The sequence below is a fragment of the Crotalus tigris genome, unplaced genomic scaffold (genome assembly GCF_016545835.1).
Source record: "Crotalus tigris isolate CLP2741 ecotype Arizona unplaced genomic scaffold, ASM1654583v1 scf7180000018550.1270297659:1495590, whole genome shotgun sequence".
NCBI lineage: Eukaryota > Metazoa > Chordata > Lepidosauria > Squamata > Viperidae > Crotalus > Crotalus tigris.
In genome coordinates, this window is record NW_024097073.1 from 1,398,115 (window position 1) to 1,419,454 (window position 21,340).

At 42.6% G+C, this 21,340-nt stretch overlaps 1 protein-coding gene across 5 annotated transcripts in view; it reads right to left on the bottom strand.

Annotated features, from left to right (window-relative positions):
• The window catches only part of SPEG (striated muscle enriched protein kinase), a 134,300-nt gene that overhangs the window by 69,930 nt on the left and 43,030 nt on the right, over positions 1-21,340 (bottom strand). The window contains exons 1-5 of one of the 5 annotated variants that reach the window (XM_039354417.1): positions 18,057-18,359; positions 14,970-15,009; positions 13,288-13,317; positions 9,237-9,326; positions 4,347-4,521 (exon numbers count right to left, since the gene is read on the bottom strand). In XM_039354417.1, the coding sequence (XP_039210351.1) occupies positions 4,347-4,521; positions 9,237-9,326; positions 13,288-13,317; positions 14,970-15,009; positions 18,057-18,089 (368 nt within the window). In that variant the 5' untranslated portion in view covers positions 18,090-18,359. Of the gene's footprint in view, positions 1-4,178; positions 4,522-9,236; positions 9,327-13,287; positions 13,323-14,969; positions 15,010-18,056; positions 18,360-21,340 lie in introns of those variants that run through there. The other 4 variants (XM_039354418.1, XM_039354419.1, XM_039354415.1 and 1 more) reach the window with 4 other exon arrangements.

A 21,340-nucleotide genomic window follows, 5' to 3' on the forward strand; every position in this document is an offset into this window, starting at 1 on the left:
GTTCATTGAGTCACATCTCTTAACTACCAGCAGCCAAACACTCTTCCTCACACTGACATTTTTGGAAAAAAAGTGATGAGAGTCTACCTAGTTAAAGTTCATCAAAGATTTCTTTCTCAAAGTTTATAGAATTTCCTCTTGACTTCATTTAAGCCAAGGGTAGACAATATGGTGTTTTCTGAGTGTTTTGACTAGAACTCTCATCATATCTAAGTACTATACATACATCGATGCTTCTTGGAATGTAGTCCAAAATATCTAATGGCCACTGTTCTCCAGGTCCACGAATCTTTAAGTCTGCAGTAACCCATTTTTTTTTACTTAGCTCAATAGAGCTCCTTACCGCATTGGGTAAATTGGTGACGGCATTCTGAAAACCCTGAATAAGCAAATTTTTTGTTTTTGTACCTCAGTATTCAATGCAAATGTAAGCAGTTTCCCACAATATATTATCCAGTCAAGATTGGCCTTTCTAATCATATAAATGCAGCATCCTTAAAAGTGGAGCTCAAACCATTCAATTACTTTCTGATTTGCTGGTATGAACGTTGACACTCGAAATGGAAGTTGGCATATTAATCAGCAAAGCAACAGTAAGAATTGCTTTTATGATGTCAGATCCCGACAATGTTGTTTCATTCTCTCTGAGGTCTGTATCTGACTGTGATCTGAAAGCCAATCTTTAATATTGTTGTTAAATGATATTTAGAGAGCCAGTTTGATGTAGTGGTTAAGGCATCAGGCTAAAAAGTGGGAGGACATGAATCCTAGTCCCACTTTAGACATGAAGTCACCTGGATGATCTTGAGCCAGTCATTATGTGGCTCATCTGATGCCAGCTGCAAAGCACAGGCAATTTGTTGCAAACTATCAAGAAGTCCAGGCAGCTGGTCACCCTTCGTAAAGCAGGATTAGCCTTCTCCTGGTACTTCAAGAATATTTGTTGGTCCATCTTTGTGTTTGTAGGGCAGAGTAGCTGCATGTTGAAAGCCCAAAAAAGTTCATATCTCTCCACCACGCAATGAGAAAAACGTGCGTGTGTGTGTTTTTCTTACAAAGTTCTCTGTCCTTCCTTTCCCATCTCAATCCAAAAACAGTCATCTCTATTGAAGTGTGATTTTGCCAGAAGGAAACATGGGTTTATAATACCTTTTGTTTGCAGTGTCCTGGCTATATGCTCAAAATCAGCTGGGTTGTGGGAGTGCAAGGCTCGTGAATTCTATAAAATGATTTGATTATGGATGAGAGGGCTAACCCTATTATCAAAATTTGGCTGGGCGTGTGGGGTGCGCGTGGGGATGCTTGCAGTCAGGCTGCATTCATGTCTCTTATAAAGCACCCTGGTTTAAAAGTAACTCTAGGAGATGAAACAATACAACAGGTATGTAGAACATTGCTGGTGGAAAACAAAGAGCAAATGCACTCCAACATAGGAGAGAGCCTTCATTGGGAATTATTTTGTGGCAGTAAGAGCAACAAAGAGGCCTCATTTCCCTTATTGCAGCCACAAATAGCCAGCTAAGGGCCCTGTTTCAAGTGACCAGGTCCTTGTAGAAAGGGACCAGGAGAACCCCTGTGGGGCTGCTGTGAGAGTTATTCTAAACATCTTTTGGATGCTTAGATAAAGTCACTTGGACTTTGCTTTTGAGTTGGACTCAAGCTGGATGGATCCTATGGGAATGACTTAGGCATGTCTTTATTTAATTATCTGGGCAGAGGTTCAGCCAGTTGGTCCTGAGAAAGTAGATAGGGTCCTTGAAATTCTGAGCTCTCTCCCCTGCATCCTGAACCAATGACCCTCCTTTTTGGTCAAGGCCTCCTGGGTCCAAGTGGTGCTTAATGCCAGTTTGTGGGAGTGGGAGAGGGAAGGTACATGTGTTCTGCCTACTTGAAAGAGATGGTGATTCACTACTTCCTTCTCAAGAGGTCAGCCATGAACTCAGTTGTATCTAATCCACTACTTTTAAGGAAGGTTGTTGAGAAAGTGTTTTTTAATTTCATGCAGGATCCAATATGAGTCAGCCACTGGGACTAGGGATTTAGTCCTCCAAGCTTTCAGACTTGTTCTAAACCAGTGGTTCTCAGCCTTTTTAATGCCGTGACCCCCAACCGGTTGTAAGTTGAGGACTACTCAACCAGTCGTAAGTCGTGGACTACTCAACTGGTGCAGCACCATTTGCAGAATGGGACTTTTGGTGGGCTCAGCAGGGCAGAGACAGCTTGGACAATTCGTATTGGCTTTTGAAAGCCAATAGAATTAGACTCTATTCAAGAGAGTCTATTCTATTGGCTTTCAAAAGCCAATAGAATAAAAGGGAGTAGCACAGCTAAGGAAAAGGGGGGGGGGGGAAATGGCAGACTGCATTGTTTGGCGACTCCTGTGAAATGGTCGTTCGACCCCAAATGGGGTCCCGACCCATAGGTTGAGAACCACTGTGCTAAACCCTTCTTTTTAATTTCATGTTTTTTTATTAATTGTACATCTGTATAGTATATCCCAGGATGGTCACAGGAGTATTTTATATAATACAGGCAGCCACAAAAAAAATTTCTAATGAATAAATAAAATTTGAGTCTGAATGACCAAGAACTGGGAAAGAAAGATCAGTGATAGAAGTTATCCAAAGAATCAGTGCCAATGCTATGCAGTTCAAGAATCATGAATACTGTATTGAAAACCTTTAATATTAAATACGAGAAATGCATAGCAAATGATATTTTTTTTGTTTCTTTTCCTATTTGTGGATTTTTATTCCAGACAGATATAATCTGATTTGGTTGGGAATTCTGACTTATCATACACTGTAATTTGCCGGTACAGTAATTTTGTGACCTCTTGATGTTTTGGACTTCCATAAACCTCAGCCAGTATGATCCATAATATCAAATCATAACATTTGCAATTCAAAATACCTGTTGGGTCCCAGTCCTTAATCTAGAGCAGAGGTGTCAAACTCAATTTCATTGAGGGATGCATCAGCATTGTGGTTGCCCTCAGGGGGCCAGGTGGGTGTGGCCAGGGTGAGTGTGGCCTACTGGGTGGGCCTGGACAGAGTGGGTGTGGTCTACTGGGTGGGCGTGGCCAGTTCTACATCATTTGTGTCAAGGGGGCCTGTGGGGGCCTGGGCAGGAGTGGGACAGATCTGAGGGTCTCTGGCAGAAGGGGGTGGGACTGGGGCAAGTGCCAAGGCATGGTCCACTGGAGGAGCCTCACTGTTCCTCTCAGGCCATGCAGGGGGGGGGGGGGGCTTATGGAGCTAAGACTGAATGGGTTTCAGCATATATGGCCACCACAAAATTATACACTGGCTCCTGGCTGGCTTGGGCCAGGGCCAAGGCAGAGGGGGCTGTTCCCTCACTGTTTCCAGGATGGCTTCGCGGGCTACATCCGGCCCCCAGGCCTTGTGTTTGACATGTCTGATCTAGAGCTTTTAAGGAATGCAGAAGAAAAGATGAAATAAAGCTTTAATCCTTAATACTTTAAACAAGTAACCTATGTGCGCTTAATTTGGCCTGGGATACAAATTGATATTATATGTTTGTTCATGTGCAAAGATACCCACACATTTCTAGATTGAAATGGTACATTTAGTCATAGCAATGTTTTTGTTGGCTCCCTCTACTATTATCAGGCATGTTAAGATTAAGACAGTTTACCACACTTGAATTCAAACCAGAATATAGCACCACCGTTTTATAGATATCTGGATTTCTTTTCTTTTTAGTTTGGAATGTGAGGTTTAATGAAAATAATGCAGGAACTAAACTACAAGAGCAAAGGAGGAGAGCTAGGGTGGGATTGATATGGGAGATGACAGGCTTGCAAGTGGGTGGGTGGAATAGTAATACCTACCTCTGTAATTTTTTTTGCCTCACAACCACAATCTTTAAGAGTGATAGCAGGACTGTAGGGGTAAAAAAAGAGACTGCAACAAAGGAGGGTGTAGCAGAATAAATGACATCAGAGTATAGGAAGCTTCAATGGGTTGAGAGTGCAGTCAGGGCTGTGAAAGGAAGGCGCTATGAAGTGTGGAGGAGAGTGAGATTGGGATTAGAATGAAGGGGCTCAGGAGGGATTTAGTGGTGCATAATTGGGGATTATGACTGGGGATTAGGGAAAATGATGATCCCAGCACAATGGCCCCTGCACCCCACTCCACGGCCCCGTGGCTACTTACACGTGCAGCGAGAGGGCACGGCCCCGGTACAGGCTGAAGGCACTGCCGTAGGGGTCGCTCCCCAGAGACAGGCTGTCCTCGGTCCCCGGGGCCACACCAATCAGCTCCGCCCGTGATGCCCGTACCAGCGGCTCCACCCCCAGGTGCCGGGCCTCGGCAGGTGCTTGCCTTGGAATGCTGGGGTGTAGATAAGGTCCTCCCACTGGGAGCCCAGCCTCTGGATCCTTTTCCAATACTGTGGTCTGGCTCTCTGACCAGCTGGCCTGCTCATCTGGCTGGGACAGACCTGGCACCGAGGTTGGCGTTGTCTTCATGGAGGCATCCACCAGTGTGTCCGACTCCCCTGCCGGAAAGACAATCAAGAGCTGGTCAAAGAGGCTGGAAACTGCCTTTCCTCTGAGGACCAATGCAGCTTTGGGCTAGAATTGGGAAGCCTCGAGAGTCATAGATGGAGGGGAGGAGCTAGGATTGCATTGCACTGATAGATAGAGCAGCAAGAATTAGGAGATAAGGACTTTTGCTTTTTCCCAGAAGGCCCCTGTGATATTTCATGATTTCATACATGTTGCTTCGTTCAGAATACCTATTATTTTCTAATGCAGTGGTTCTCAACCTTTCTAATGCCGTGACCCCATAATACAGTTCCCCATGTTGTGGTGACCCCCAACCACTTATACATCACCGGGTGCCAGGGGCGTGGCCAAAGAAAAGGGGGAAAAATGGTGGACAGCCTTGTTTGGCGACCCCCGTGAAATGGTCGTTCGACCCCAAATGGGGTCCCGACCCACAGGTTGAGAACCACTGTTCTAGTGGAACACAGCACCAGTGCAAAGTTAAGCCCCTGGCATTAAAATAAGTATTATTGTAATGCTTGAGAGAGACTGATCTCAAAACACAGGTGAGAAGAGCATGAAACGAAGTGCTAAGAACAAGAAAGTAATGGCTGCACTGAAGGTTGAATAGTGACTTAAGTTGTTCCTTCAGGGATGGGGGGGGGGGAAATAAGGGCAAAGCTGTGGGTCCAAAGAATTCTGGGAGTTGAAGTCCACGAGTCCAAAAAGAGCCAAGGTTGCCTACCCCTGGTCCAAAGGGAAGAGGTGATATTGGGAGGGCAGGACTGTGCTGTGAACCAATCACTGAGTTCCTTACTGCTTCCTGAATAAACCTGCAGTAATCTCACTTACTGAGAGCGCCTTACCAACATTATCTATTTTGGCTAAGTACAGTAGTCCTCCCCTTATGATCACAATTGAGCCCAAAATTTGTTTTGCTAAGTGAGAAATTTGTTAAATGAGTTTTGCCTCGTTTTACGATTTTTTTTGCCACGTTTGTTAAGTGAATCACTGCAGCTGTTCAATTAGTAACACGGTTGTTAAGTGAATCTGATTTCCCCATTGACTTTGCTTATCTGAAGGTCACAAAAGGTTATCAGGTAGCCATGGGACATTGCAACCGTCCTAAATATGAACCACTTATCAAGCAACCGAAGGTAAATCATGTGACCTTGGGGATGCTGCGATGGCCATAAGTGTGAAAAATGGTTATAAGTCACTTCCAGTGCCATTGTAAAGCGAGGACTATCTGTAGAGGGTTAAATTCAGCAAGGAGGAATCCTCAGTCCCCGTATACAGTAAATCACATAGCACTACTAGGCTTTGGAGATTATTTTACTCAGTATCCATGTTTTTAAATGGCACAGAAATAATGAAAAGAAAGGCAGACCTCTCTTATAACCGATTATGGCTCAGTAAACAGAATCCTGAGAAAGCACAGAAAGTACCATTTTCAAAATATTTCAAGGGGACTGATCCAAAAATATTCTTAGAAGACACCTTGAAAGACATACGGTAGATGGCTTAACTTGCCAATTAATTCATTTAGGAAATTCCATTATCACGGAGTTGCTACTAAGAACATCTGTATTATTTTGCTCTTTGAATGCATAACCAAAGGCATTTAAGACTTTAAGGAAATGAATCTATCATGCCGCGTTAAAAATCAGCAATAAACATGCTTGCCAAAAGCTATTCTTAACCAGTCATTTCTGGTTGATTAGCCTATGCTTAGGATGATATCCTATAGAAATATGTGCTCTGGTTTCCAAATCTCAGAGCAAAGTCCTTATGCAATTTTATTTGTTAATGCTATAAGTGAGGGAGCTCACTGACTCTCCCCCCACCCCCGTGACCAGCAAAACAAAAATTAAGGTTCCATTTCTTGGCTATACTGACAATTATTATGATAATTTGTGCAGCTGCTGTATATATTAATTTTTCTACTGTTTTTAAATTTTTACCACGCAGAGTCACTGAGTTGAGATGATCAACATAGAAAAATAATTAATTAGCTCAGTAAAATAATAACAGTAGAAAGACCCCCTGCAGGTTTATTGAGGATGCATAATTATGAATTTGTAAGTGTAGATAAGAACATAGATAAGGGTAAAAAGGACTATTTCTACAATAGATTATTTGTTCATCTAGACCAGGGGTGTCAAACTGCCGGCCCACGGGCCAGACGCATCATCCAGAAGCCGCACCCACCCCATTGCCAGCAATGGCGAAACCGTCCCGATATGTTGCGTGACGTCACGGGTTTGACATGTCTGATCTAGACCATGATTTCTCCTCCATTGGCAATAGCTTTCCAGAATCTCAGGTAGAAATTCTCTTCCATCCTTTGGTATTTAATCCTTCTGAATGAAAATGTAAGGAAGTGAAAGAGGAATTTTCTCCATGCAATAACATGTTCAGTCACTGGCTGTGGTCTTTCTTGTAGATGAAAGTCACCACAGTAGCTCAGTTACACTGTTTACGTATGCCTTATATGCAGTGGTGGGATTCAGCCAGTTTGCACCACTTCGGCAGAACCGGTAGCTAATTTTTTGTTGCCCAGGCCCAGAATGGACTTCCAGAAGTGGCATCCACACAGAGAACCGGTTGTTCACATATTTGAATCCCACCACTGGTTATATGTCACCTCTCTTTATCCAGAACAGTTTGATGCCTCATGCTTGATTTTCCAGTTTTAGGAAACCACAAACTCTGTAGGGACAATACTGTTACTTTCCTTAGAATAATGAATGGAGCTCATTCACTCAGTTGTATGGGTATACAGTATCTACGGGAACACTGAATTGGCAGCTAGGTTTAATATCTGACTGGTGATCTCAGCCCTTGATAATAAACCGGATTCTATCTGTGAAACCTTGTCCCTTAAGATGGCATGTTGGAGCAAGCTGGAACTTGTGTATGTTCTAAAGATAATATTTTCCAATTGATGACAATCTAAACTTTCTTAAAACCCACAAGCAGATCATGATCATTTTAGTTCCCATGAACTTACATAATTTCTTTTTTCATAATTACAAACTTCCTATATCAAATTACATCCTTCTATCAATCCCAAACTCTCCATTGGATTGATTCTGGGTTTCCCCATATTATGAAAATGAGAAGAAAAAAAAATTCTCAAAAGTTCTTCACATTTCAAACCAGTCAAAGAGACTGCCTTAATTAATTCACTAAAAAGGGGGTGGGAAATTTGTCTTCCAGTTTTCAACATTTTGTTTTTATGTCAGACTAGCCTTAAAGATACTTTTCTGAAATTGGTGTCGTTCCTGCTTCCTTGATCTTGCCCAGCTCTGTGAGGTTTGACAGTTGGCTTAATTCAAAACAGAAATCTGTTTAAAAACAAATTCCTCTCTGGGATGTGTAATTATCTTTCTGATATGTTGGAGAGATATGTGAAGTAATAGTAATAGTAAAGTAATAGTATTCTGCAGGGAATGTAAAGAAGCTATACCAGTGATGGCGAACCTTTTAGAGACCGAGTGCCCAAACTGCAACCCAAAACCCACTTATGCATCATTGGGTGCCGGGTGGGTGTGGCCCATTGGGTGGGTGTGGCCCATTGGGTAGGCGTGGCTGCGGTGGTAACAGCAGACTGGGTGGGACTAAAAAGTTCAATCAGTTCCAACTTTGCAAGACTTTTTTTTCCCGCGAGAAGTTGAAATTGATTGATTGAATCTTTTTTTTTTTTTTGTACATGGTGGCGGAGGCCTAAAGCGAAAAGGTTTTATAAAACCCAGTTGAAGGCCTAGGACTGGGGTGACGGCACACGTGCCCACAGAGAGGGCTCTGAGTGCCACCTCTGGCACCTGTGCCATAGGTTCGCCACCACTGAGCTATACTGTGATCTTCCCTTTTGAGTTCTTCAAAATCCATATGATTTGATATAAAATCACCTTATTTATTACAGTTCTGTGTGGTCAGTATGTCCTGGCTCTGAGGGAAGATGTTACCAAGTGAGTAGTCTCACAGGGAAGCAGTAACTCTCATTAGTGACCAGCAAGAGGCTGAGCAGAGGCTCATGGTCAAAGAAACCCAGATACTAGGGACAAAAATAGGTCAGAATAAATTAGTTTTCACATCCTTTTTGCCTGTGGTGGACAAGTCAAATATGTATGGTTTCTCTATATAGACACTGTGTAGCCTGTAATATCTACCGTATATGCTGGCGTATTAGGCGACCTGGCGTATAAGACGACCCCCGTTTTTATAGCCGGGCCGCATTCCTAGAACGTCGTCTTATACGCCAGAAACTACCAGTATTTCCGGCGTATAAGACGACTCGGTGTATAAGACAACCCCCGTCTTTGGCACCGATTTCAGTGCTCGCGGAAGTCGTCTTATACGCCGGCATTTACGGTATATAAGGTTCCATCTCCCAGGAGTTCAAGAAAAAAAAGATTTTAGACAAGGAATGGAAATTTGGATGGAAACCAGAGATTCCCAGAGCTGCCTACAGAACTGTAACCCCTTTTTGTGTGTGTGATTGTAACTGATGAAAATAAGTGTCAGTGTCTCACTTCATTTTGAGGTGGGAATCGCATCAAAACTGTTATGCAAATCATAAGGGAACAATAACAGGGAAGTTGCAGGCTGAATTACAGTGGCAGGCAGCCTGGGACATCAGCACAAATGTCTTCAGGGGGTTCAGATATACTTTTAGTTCTGCTCATAATACTTTGCAACTCCCTGCCTGGCTTCTACTCACCTGTAGGGGAGCTGTAGGTTGTCTCATCCTGGAAATGGCTGCGTTGGGTCACCTGTGTACTGCTGGCATCATCTTCTCCCGGCTCCGAGTCTAAGCAAGAGAAAGAACAAGGTGAATAGAGAACCTTAATGGGGAAGCTGGTGCATGTCTTTAACCTGGGTGCTCAATCAGATTTATCGGAACTAGACAAAACGGCTATAAAAGAGAGTCCATTTGGCTCAGATGTTCTTGATAAGATTTTGAAAGTCCATCTTTTAGCCCCTGGAAAAATGAAAGGATAAGGCAAATTTCTAACTCTGCAAATAAGTAAAATATGTGTGACAAAAATTAATTTGAAAGATCCAAGCATCTGCTGGCAAATCATAATTCTTAGATTTTGTAACACTTTTTTGCTTATGGCAGTGTTTCTCAACCTTGACAATTTTAAGGCATGTGGACTTCAACTCCCAGAATTCCACAGCCAGCATTGCTGGCTGTGGAATTCTGGGAGTTGAAGTCCACATACCTTAAAATTGTCAAGGTTGAGAAACACTGGCTTATGGGATTCTTTTAAATAATTAATTTAGGATTTCAGTGGTAACAGTTTTCAGGTGGCCAGCTTTTGATTAAGACAGCATACAAAACATTTAATATAAATTAGATAGATATACATATACATATGCACATGATACACACACACACACACATATAAACAAGCATGGAATAAAAGATAGAAATTCTTGCTTGCTTGGATAGGAAAAAAGCATCCAATAGATCATTTTCGGAAAGCATATGGTATTTATGATGTGTAAAAGGCTGTTTTAAACAAACAAGTATGAATACGTGAAAATAGACAGATAAACAGACGTAGATATAAGGACAGATAGATGGAGATTATTGCAAATGATTTTTTTTTTCATTTACAGTATACTGCCAATGATAAAAGACCTTTGGTGGCAAGCTTCTTCTTAGTTGTTATAGGATTAATGTTAAATTATCCCATAATTTCTCATCTTAATTCTGCTCAGAAATTCTAATATCAATCCAACAAGCTCAGCTAAAACTATTTTGGAATCTAGTGGTCACAGCTGAAATGTTGGCAGCAAAAATGTTTGTCTTTATAAAAAATGTCTAGCTAAATATTGGGAAGTTGACAAAAATGTCCAAACGTATGGAGAATGTTCAATTAAGAATTAGCAATCAACATTAATTGAATTAAATTGTCTCCTTTATTGATTTTATGTAGGGAAGACACATTTTCAAGGCCAATTATATATAATTGTTTTTCATTATTATAAACGAACCTTCATATTATTTATTTTGAGTGTCTTTTCTATTTTCTCTAAGAGTATTAATTGAGTAGCATCAGAAAGGAAAGTCGCTCTGGGAAACAAACCCCCATATAAAATAGTGTCAGGTAGCTCAGCACCCCGGATCTGATTTGGAAAATCCAAAACTGCCTCCAGAAAGGCTTTTTTTTTAGAAGGGAGAAAATGGCATCATTTTCCATTTGTAAATGTTCCATGTCCGCTTCTTCATCAGATGATCTTCCTTAATGAGGGAAAGACAGGGTAGGTGCAATACTTTTCATCTCCATGCACCCGACCAGGAGTTGACCTCTGCTCTTTTCATTGTGGCGCTTCCATTTTCATTTTAAATTTGCCCATTTTGAAACATGTTGGTGAACAACCACCTTGGCATTCTCCATAAAGAAGGAAAGGGGCTTACAACACGAATGGTGGCCTTACAGTTCATGCTTCCAACTCTCAACAACTTGTCCCCTACTAGGATCTTTGCATCTAAAATTGACTAGGGAGTGAAACTAGAAAATTAAACTGCAAGAAGCACAGGGGTCCTCTCTCCTTGGCAAGTATCCTCAGAATAAAGTGTGTGACGCATATCTCTTCCAAAACCGTGTGTGCACATTAAACAAAAATTTAAAATACCAAAAGCAGCAGGAAGAAAGTTATTAGAAGAAAATCTCTAGCAAGAGAAGACTTAGTCATTTCCTTTCTTCCTGCCTCTGTTCAGATCCAAATCATTACCTTTTAAACGTTTTTCACAAAGTCGGAGCTACTGTGGTCCAGACTAGAGATTGCATAACATCTCACGTCTGGAATAAACTGAATCAGAGGACTAACAGATGATTTAAAAGGCAGTTTTCCTGCTGCTTTTCAGTTCAGATCCACACCAAAGTTCTTACCTCCATATCAGAGGATCGAGAAAAAGAAGGGCCATACACTTTTTTTCCATGCAATGATTTTTGGGTTTGTTTTGTTTTGGGGATAGAAAAATAAGGAGCAGGAATTGAATGATGTTCTCTCCAACCAATTTTCCTCCATTTCATTTGTCTCTTTTGTGATATTTTTTTTCAATTGCATAAAAAGGTCAGAGGAAAATGACCCGGAACATATAGCTTGCTCTTTAGGTAAGCAGCAATTTCAGAAAACATAAGTCCATAAAAAACCCTGGTGGGATCCGGTCAACAATCAGTCTAGCCCAGCATGCTATGTCACATGTTGCAATCCACCAGATGAACACAAAAAAGCACAGGAAGGGAGTAGCTGTCCTCCACTGTTCTTTATGGTATGGCATGACTAGCAAGGTAAAAGAGTGTATTTGTTGTTTTGTTTTCCATTTCCTTAATAACTGCAGTTCTTTTCAGTGATTATGTACCACGTTTTCAGTGACTTACCAGTCCTGATTCTGGGATCCCTTTCTTGATCAGTGCATGTCAATTGTATTAATATACATGTCTGTGGCAATAACTTGGGAGGTGGAGTAACACACTTCTCTTGATACTTACTTGGACTAAATTGCATTTGCTACTTTGACAGCTATTAACCCAGTTAGAGAGATATTTTTGGAGTCTCAGAATCCCCCATTGATTTTATCACCCTGAACTGTTTTATATGAAGAGCAAATCTAGCCTCTTGGCAGCTCATTGTTGATTCCTAATTTGTTTCTACACAAACTAAAAAATAAGGATCCCAACTCTAATTCCAGATGAACTCCACTTTGAACTAGTTTTTCCACTTTGAAAGTTATCTATTTAATGCTACTCAGTGCTTTCAGTAACCAGTACATAAAAACTCCTGTCCCCCATCCTGAATTTGTTCAGAAGCCCTTATAAGGGGCTTTGTCAAAGTTGAACCATATACCTATTATATAATGCCATTCTTATTGATTTCATCCTCCTCTCCCTCTCAAAAATCTAGAAGGTTATTGAAGGAGATTCAGTGCATTCTTTAAAAGCATTTCCTTTCCAAGTTCAAGTTCGGAAAAAAAATACTACTGCAGATTTTCAGAGAAGAGCCAGAAGAATTATTAAAGTATTGAACTCCAAAGTTGAAAAACATATGCAGCTGAGTAAGCAGCAATGTCCCGGTGTCCCTTTTTTACACAATACTTTTGTATTGCACAAAAATACAATACATTTTTCTGGCAATTGCAGCCTTTTACTGAGCAAGGAGAATTCACAATGGGAAAGTTTAAATAATTGATAGGGAATGTGGCAGATGATTGCTCAGAAGCCACAGAAGTAAACAGTAATCAGATCAAGAACTGAGTATTTATGATACATTTAACAAAGAATTGGAAGAAAAAATATATGTCAAGTTGTTCCGTTCAGGTTTTCTCTCAAAACCTGAATTTTGTTGATCAAAGAAGTTTAAAAGTATGCCGCATATTTTGGCCTTATGGCTGCATTTGCACAAGCTGCTTACCCATGGCTTATACAACCAAGCATTCACATGGAACCATAAGCTGCCTATGTGAGCTGGATCTGCATAATACACTAAATAAAAATGTAGTTGCTTAATTTGCAATTAAGAGTATCATGCAAACATAGCATTCATTCATCTCTATTGCTGATAGAATCATCAACCTTAAATAATGAAAAAATTTAATGAGGAACTGATGCCCAAAAGGTTGGCTGTATGTTTACATAAACAGTATATTATCATAGCTTCTTCAGCATAAGAATCTTCCTCTCCACACATTCCAAAGAATGCATTCAAAACATAATAAAATACTATAAAACGACAAATTAGGAAAACAGCATGGTTCCTACCGTAACTTTGCTTTCTGCAGGAGCGGAAAACTTCGCTTCCATAGGGGCAGCAAGAAAGAGAGACACACGTCAATGAAGTGTGATTGCCAAACCAGCCCAGGTTTAGAATATCCCAAAATATTATGGAATGCAACATCTATGTCTAGTAAACCTCAAAGAAATCTGTAATGCTATATGCAGGGAACATTATTAGACCAGCACTGCATATAAATATAGCAAAAGAAGGCTCGGGTGCAATATGTAAAACCCCAAACATGTATTCATATAAGAGTACATATCTGAAAAATAGAATCTAATAGCTATGCTAATTTCCGAGAAAGCAAAACAAAGAAGCTAATGGTCCAAAAGGCATGGGCTGAAAGAAGGGGAAGTTTGAAAGACATGTCCCTAAGAATTTAATGAATGCTTTAGAGAGCCTATTCAAATATACCTATGGAAGTTAGATATTCTTCCCTCCCTCACACCATTTCCACCTCTCCCACAGATTGCACTTTCCCTTCTCAAGAAAGTACCATGCAAATAAAGTAAATGCCATTCTTGAAGGGGTGCTTGCCTCCACATTATTTGACTAATGGAATATTTTAGGTGCTGGCTCAGAAATAGGTTTCACTGATTCAGTGAGACTCTTTGAGAATGGGGATAGGATAACAGCCTAAACTTATTAGGTCAAGCCAGAATTCTCCTGTAGTATTTCATTTTCCAAACTGGCTAACCGTACACTATGATGAAATTCATAGAGAGAGAGAGAGAGTGAAGGTGAGAAGCAACCTGTGTATTTTATCCCCAACAACTAATAATGTAAATTGCACTGATTCTGATGACGTGGGTTCTATTTTTAGTTATTATAGCTAATAACCAGCTCTCTCTCTTCAAAACTGTCTAACCTAGAAGTGAGAAATCTTTGGCCCTCCAGACAAATTTTGGGGAGTAGTAATGTATCTACAGAATTACATATGCCAACTTTGTCTAGAAGTTGAATATGGAAGCTATTGTCACTCTGTGTAGAAATAAAAAGCAATCATTTTGCCCATAACATACACACATGGTCCAATTTCTATACTGTGGAAATACCTTTGTTAAGACTCAGATTCTGGAGAATTCAAAGACTTCCTCATTATTTTATTTCAATTGGAGTGGTCCTATTAGACCAAGGTTTTTCTAATTGTGATCCGTGAAACACTTGGGTCCTGCTGAAGCTGAACAGATATTTCTTATTTGTCCTAGATAAATTTGCTTGCTGATCACTTTATCATGCCACAAACTAACACATAGTTAACAAGGATTTATTGAATTAATTCAATTAATCAACCCATAGATTAACCAATGGATTTATACACACATACTAAACTACAAATCAATTACCTTTGGACTGGGGTGAAAATGGGTGTGACTTCTTTTTGCAAACACAAACAATGCGGATTGTTAAGGGAAGATATTTCAGAGCCTTAAAACCCATCTAGACTCTTCCTAGCCAATCTCTTCCATTAAGAAACATGGGTATTAAGAAAAAGAGAGGTTTTGACTTCTAATGGCAGTGCAGTAAATACAAGTGACACGTTACATTGTGTCTGCACAGACATGTAAAGGTGCAAAACTGCATCTTCTTTTGCATCTGGCCCCTGGCCACCCTTCTATTTTCCTCATCTACCCCAAAAGGGAAGGGCAGAAGTAATGCAACGCACCATGCGTGAAGCGTCCAAAACGCCGTGAGTGACTGCTTTTCTGCAAAGGAAAAAGAAGAAACAGTGGCATTACTCAGGATGGGCAAATTGAGCTGAAGAGACAAGTTGGAAGTGAGGTGACACAGGAAGGCTCACCCCCCCCCCCAAAATAGCCCATTCCCAATGAGAGCCAAATTCAAGTATAAGGGCAACCTCAGAGAAAGATCAAACACAGTCAGTTAGTTCTGCTTCTATATTACTTCTATATCACTATATCACTTCAGGGTCCCTTCCACATAACAAGTGGAGCTGTTCTCTAGGCCCTGGGTGAAGCCTTCTTAGACCTCTTTTTGCTACCATCTTGATACACTCTGGCCAGCCTTGAGCAGCTGAGAGCTTGCCTCAGTTGGTGGAATTCCCAAGACTCAGCAGAGTCATCCCAAACTCAGGAAGCGTGACTTTCCCCCAAAGTCCTTATCCTCTGTTCCTTTTCTCTTTCTAGGCACCCTAACAGACACTCTGCACACAACATCAGGCTTCCCCTGGTAAAAATCACTGCTCCCTCCAATCGCCAGGAAGTTCTCCAAGGGATCTCCATGCAGGAAGCAAGAATGCCAGGCTTCCTGTGGAAAAGAATTTCAACCCTGGCTAGCAACTCCATGGGACTGCTCAAAGGACAAACCAGTGGTGCTTTCCATCAGGAAAAGAACAGATTTTGTAATGCAGGAATAGTGACGGAACAGCATGTATGTGGTTGTAAACACATATTCATATGCACACATGCAGAGCAGCTCAGGCACAAAGCCACCCACTCCCCAGCTTTCCTGCTGTTCCATCTTCAGCAAATCTGCTCACTAACTTGATTTTCCTATGATACTAATGTTGAAGTGAACTACTCTGAGCAACAGTGAATGCAATAAAAGTGACAGCATCAGTCGGTGAGACTTGAGAGATAGGATACTGATGTCACAGAGAAAGAAACATCCACCTTGCACCCATTATACAGTGTCTAGTTTTCTCTCTTTTGCGTTGGAGTCCATTGGATTCAAAATTGTAGGAGGAGAGCTGTCTATGGTGACAACAAAAATAAAAATCAGGAGTTCAGTAGATGTCTGACTAGAACAGTGGTTCTCAACCTTTCTAATGCCACGACCCCATAATACAGTTCCCCATGTTGTGGTGACCCCCAACCACTTATACATCACCGTGTGCCAGGGGCGTGGCCAAAGAAAAGGGGGAAAAAATGGCGGACAGCCTTGTTTGGCGACCCCCGTGAAATAGTCATTCGACCCCAAATGGGGTCCCGACCCACAGGTTGAGAACCACTGGACTAGAACATGTTATTACAAGGCATAAGCTCACAAAAGCTTATGCCTTGTAATAAAAAGTATAACCAACCTCCTGATTTATTGGATTAGAAAACCTCCAATTCATGAAACTCCAACCCTAAGAACGAATGGCTCCCAGGATGCAGATGCAATGTCTGATTGGCTCCCCTTGGATTTGTATTCTGGTCAAGCCAGTTTGCCCCCACTGTGACCGGTGCTGGCTGGTAGCCCATGTGCCACGCCAGGAAGATATATGAACAGACAAGCTCTGGTGCTGATGGATAATTCCTCCATCAAGAAATGAAAATGCAATCAACAGCCATTAACAGATATCTGGCTAGCATCCCCATGAGTCAGACACATGGCAGAAAGCAGAGTCTGGCTTCAAGATTATATACAAGTGATGCGGCTTGCAATTCAAATACTGGAATATCAGAAATTGAGGCATCTGGGCAATAAACGTAAATCCATTCCATGGGAAACAGTTGCCCCAAAATTAAGGTGGCTATCTTCATATTCCAGAGAACCAGCTCAACTAAGGCAATACTAAAATGAAATAAAGCAGGGGGAAAATTGGCTTGATGGGTGAACAAGAAAGGTGTCATCCATACAGGCTTGAGGTTACCTTAAGGCAAATTCACTGACCTTGCTTAGTGTGAAAATTCCCAGGATTCTGAACCCTGGACATATCTACCAGCAATGACCACATCCCTTTCTTTGGAAAGTGACAATGAACCCAAATAATATAGTTTGCTCTTTTACCTAGCAGAAGGGACCAATCCCTTTTCTGCATGATTGTTTGGGGATGCCATCAATCTCAGCATTTCTTGAGATTAGCAGCATCTCAGCCTCGTCTGGCTAGAGACTGTTTTTATTCCTGGGTCACCCTTCCCAAACTTCAGGCACATCGGGTAAAAAGATCTACTCATTTGAGGATGTCTAATGGCCAAACAGGCGCTTTGCAGGAACTCGTAAGACCAAGGCAAACGACCACGCCCGACGCCCTCGCTTCCCTAGCGCTCCTCTGAAGAGCAGAAGCACCTAAGATGGTAGAGCAGCCAAGGAGCTCGGAAAGGGAAGGATAACAAGAGGTGAAATAAACTGAACGCAAAGGGGGTGGGCGGCGGGCATGTCCCCACGGCGCCCGGATTGCCTGTTCGATTCCCCTCTCAGGAGCAACAGGGAGCGACCCCTCCGCCCGGCTCGGAGGCCCCGAGTGACGTCCACCACCACGAGAAGCCGCGCTCCTGCCAGGTGCTGACGCACGGGACCCGATGACGCAGGTGCTCAGCCTCCGTAACCCCCGGGCTTTGGGCCGGAGCGGGACGGCCTGCCCTGCCTCCTCCGCTTTGGGCACCTGAGGCGAAGAGCCGGGTCCCCTCTCGAGGCTCCGGCTTCCTTCCACGCTCTCCAGAGCCAGAGCCCTCCGTTGCCACCCAACCTCACCCCGCCTGCCTAGCAGCGGGGCCAGTGGCGCTTCTGGCGGACGGGCAGAGCGCTATAGCCCCTCTCCCCGGCACAAACACGCACATAGGGGCGCACGCACCATGTTGTGGCGAATCCCACTCCTCAGAGAGGCAGCCGAGAAGCAAGCCCAGCAGGGAAAGCGGAGAGCCTCGCACCTGGGGAACCGGCCCAGCCCGATCCACCTTGGGTCGGGCCCCGTTACTCCCCCTCCCATGAGACGGGCACCTCCTATGACCTCCGCCTAAAAGCCCCGGGGATGCCCCGGTCGACTCCTCAGTGACCCGCCCCTCCTCCCCGGGGTGGGCTTGGTTACCTGGAGACGTTTCTTCACCCAGATCTTCTTCATCTCCCCCAACTCGCGCGCCCCGGGCGGCTCCCGCCCCAAGATCAGCGCGATGCGACTACCACGCGGTTAGCGGGCCCGGAGCAGGCGGGCGGCTGGGGAAGGAGGCGCATCCTTCGCCCGGGCGGCGGACCCTGGCTCGGTCCTTTGCCTCCCACGGAAGTGCCAGCCAGCCCGGAGCCTCGCCCGCCGAGACAATGACAGCGCAGGCGGAGAGGTGGGGTGCCGAGAAGAAGGAGGGGCCGGAGGGAAGGCTTGGAAGGAGGAGCCGGGGTGGAGAGGTTAGAAGGGGTGATGGCTGCCTCTCCCCCCCCCCGCCGGCGAGGTACCCCTTTGGAGCCATTCGCGGTCTTCTCCCCTTCTTGGGAGGGGAGGGTGGGAAGAAAGTGGTCTGGTGATACCTGCGCAAGGAAACACCCGGAGATCCAGCAGGCAGCACCCCCTTGCCCTGCGCCTGCCTCTTCCAAAGCTCACCTGGGAAAACAGGACCATTAAAAAAGGCATCTCCAGATCCGGAGGCAATATAGCCCTTCCCTGAATATTTTTTGGACGAAGAGGAGGGGGAACTGTTTATAGAAGCATCTCACAGACCGTGTTAACCATGGTTAGGAAACAGTAGTTCTTGGAAGAGATCTGCGGGTGGCCTTGGGAAAAGGAAGGGTGAGGGGAAGCTGTGGTTCAGTCCTGAGAAAATGAAAAGGACGAGAAAGAGACTCAGTAGTAGAAGATACAGGGGACCTTTTGGACAGAATCTCTTGTTCCTTTCTTGCCCACCAAAAAGTGTCTGTACACAAACATCCTCGAAGACATTCTACATGATACAGCTGTCCTATATTCACGCAACTGAGTTCTTGAGTAATATTAGTTTGTAGAACCTGCGCGTGCAAATTTATCTGCTATTGGGGAAAACGTTTTGGTTTGAGATTTTATGGATAGTAGCGGGCAAAAAAGAGAAAAGGGAAAAAAGGCTGGACAGGCTTTCAACGTTCTGTTATTTTATCTGATTGTAATAAAAAGCTTTTTCATTAGAGAAAGCTACCAACATAAGTTAATAGTGCAGACATGCCCAGAACATTGGGATCAAGTAAAGTCCTCCTGGAGGTATAGTCAGATGAAGAAGTCTTTGAGGTGATCAGCCTTCTCTTCCATGAAAAGAAAACAGTTTATGCAGGTTTCTTTTTCTACAAGAAACTTAGTTTGCACTGCACACTCTTGTAAGGTATCTTAGCTAGAGTGAACATCCTCAAAATAACTTTTGCCACAAAGTAATTTTTAACTAGAAAGTAACAAGCTAAGTCAGTTGATCAAATATGAAAACCCACTCAAGAAGGTATACACCATGGTTCCTGCCTTCAGACTAAAACAGCATCATCATAACCAAATATAGTATAAATGAGATGCTGATGACAAATAATTGAAGGGAAAAACTAATATAAAATAGATCCAGCAAAGAATATGTGAGTCAGGAATGTTACGTAAGTACAGAAAAAGGGCCTATCTTTGTGGGAGAGAGAAACTGAGGAGTAACTCGTATAAGTTCATATAGGACAGTGATGGCGAACCTTTTAGAGACCGAGTGTCCAAACTGCAACCCAAAACCCTCTTATGTATCGTCGAGTGCTGGGTGGGCGTGGCCCATTGGGTGGGCGTGGCTACAGTGGTAACGCAGACTGGGTGGGACTAAAAAGTTTAATCAATCAATTCCAACTTTGCAAGATTTTTTTTCCTGCGAGAAGTTGAAATTGGCTGATTGAACTTTTTTTTTTTTTGCACATGGCGGCGGAGGCCTAAAGCAAAAAGGTTTTATAAAAGCCAACTGAAGCCCTAGGACTGGGGTGACGGAACGCGTGCCCACAGAGAGGGCTCTGAGTGCCACCTCTGGCACCCGTGCCATAGGTTTGCCACCACTGATACAGGACATAAATACATTTACTTAACTTTGGATAGCGGTCTCTGATATACTTATAGCAGCCTCCCAGAGGGTAAAAGAAATTTACCATTTTACAAAGTACATGAAGTGTTCTTATTTTAAATCAATCCAGGATCTGGCCACTTGACTTAAGTCAGCTTTGATGTGAACTACCATCCAAGTTACCATTTAAGCTAAGGATAAAGTCAGTTATCTGCTTCATTGTTTTCTTTCTGCCACAGGTGTTTCTTATACACTGTACTATTATAAATCTTGACTCTCTTTACTACATATGTAAATATTCTCGCAGCCACGCTCATGCATGTTCACTTAAAAAATTACAAAAAGTCCTTTGGATTTAAACGGTCTTCATTCCTAATTAAGTGTATCTATGATTGAGGTTCCTACAATTAACAAGAAAATACCCTGCCAGTTGTTCATTATTTAACATGATTATGTTCTTATAATCATGACAGAAAGAGGCAATAATTGGGATTTCTGTCTCAGGTGCCAAAATAACGTAGCTGGCATTCATAGGACACCATTTGCTGTTCTGCCTTGTAAAATATTATGGGCTGGTTTTCATAAGCTTGTTCATGCTAAGAGCCACAGAATTGCTTAACATGGAATGTTATTGAGGATAAATGACCAGCAGCTCTTCCTCTGTTGTACTTTTATGAAGGAACATAGGCATCAAACCAAATTGGGCATCTTGGAATCCTCCTGAAATACTGATCTCAACTACCATACAGTATTTTCCAACCATCTTGCTGGATATAATTGCTGTTTATCATTCAAACCAGATCGGCAAAGGTAAAGATCATGCATATACTAATGATGCTGGCAAATGGTGCATTTAAACTAATTTATTCAGAGTCCCAAAGTTGTTTTTGCCCAAAAGGCAACTGGACTTCCTTTGTTCTTTTCTTTCTTTCTTTGAAAACATTTCATTTCTCATCCAAGAAGCTTCTTCAGTTCAACTGAAGAAACTTCTTGGATGAGAAGTGAAGCATTTTCAAAGAAAGAAAGAAAAAACAAAGTCAAGTTGCCTTTTGGAAAAAGCACTTTTGGGATAACCATGAGTGGGATGATTGAAAATCTCCATAGATAATTTATTCAGAGGTCCAAACCAGGTGACGAACTGAAGAGGACTCTAGATGTCAAGGTTTCTTCTTAGAAAAGATACCAATATGTCGGAATGGGCTTTATACACATCAGAAGAGGCTCCAGTTAAAGGGACGTTTTATGATTTTGTGCATGAATGCAGTGAAACTCTAAATCTTCCAAAAGTTACTATATCCACTTAGTGTTGATAACATCATCACCGTTATCTCTCTGCCATCAC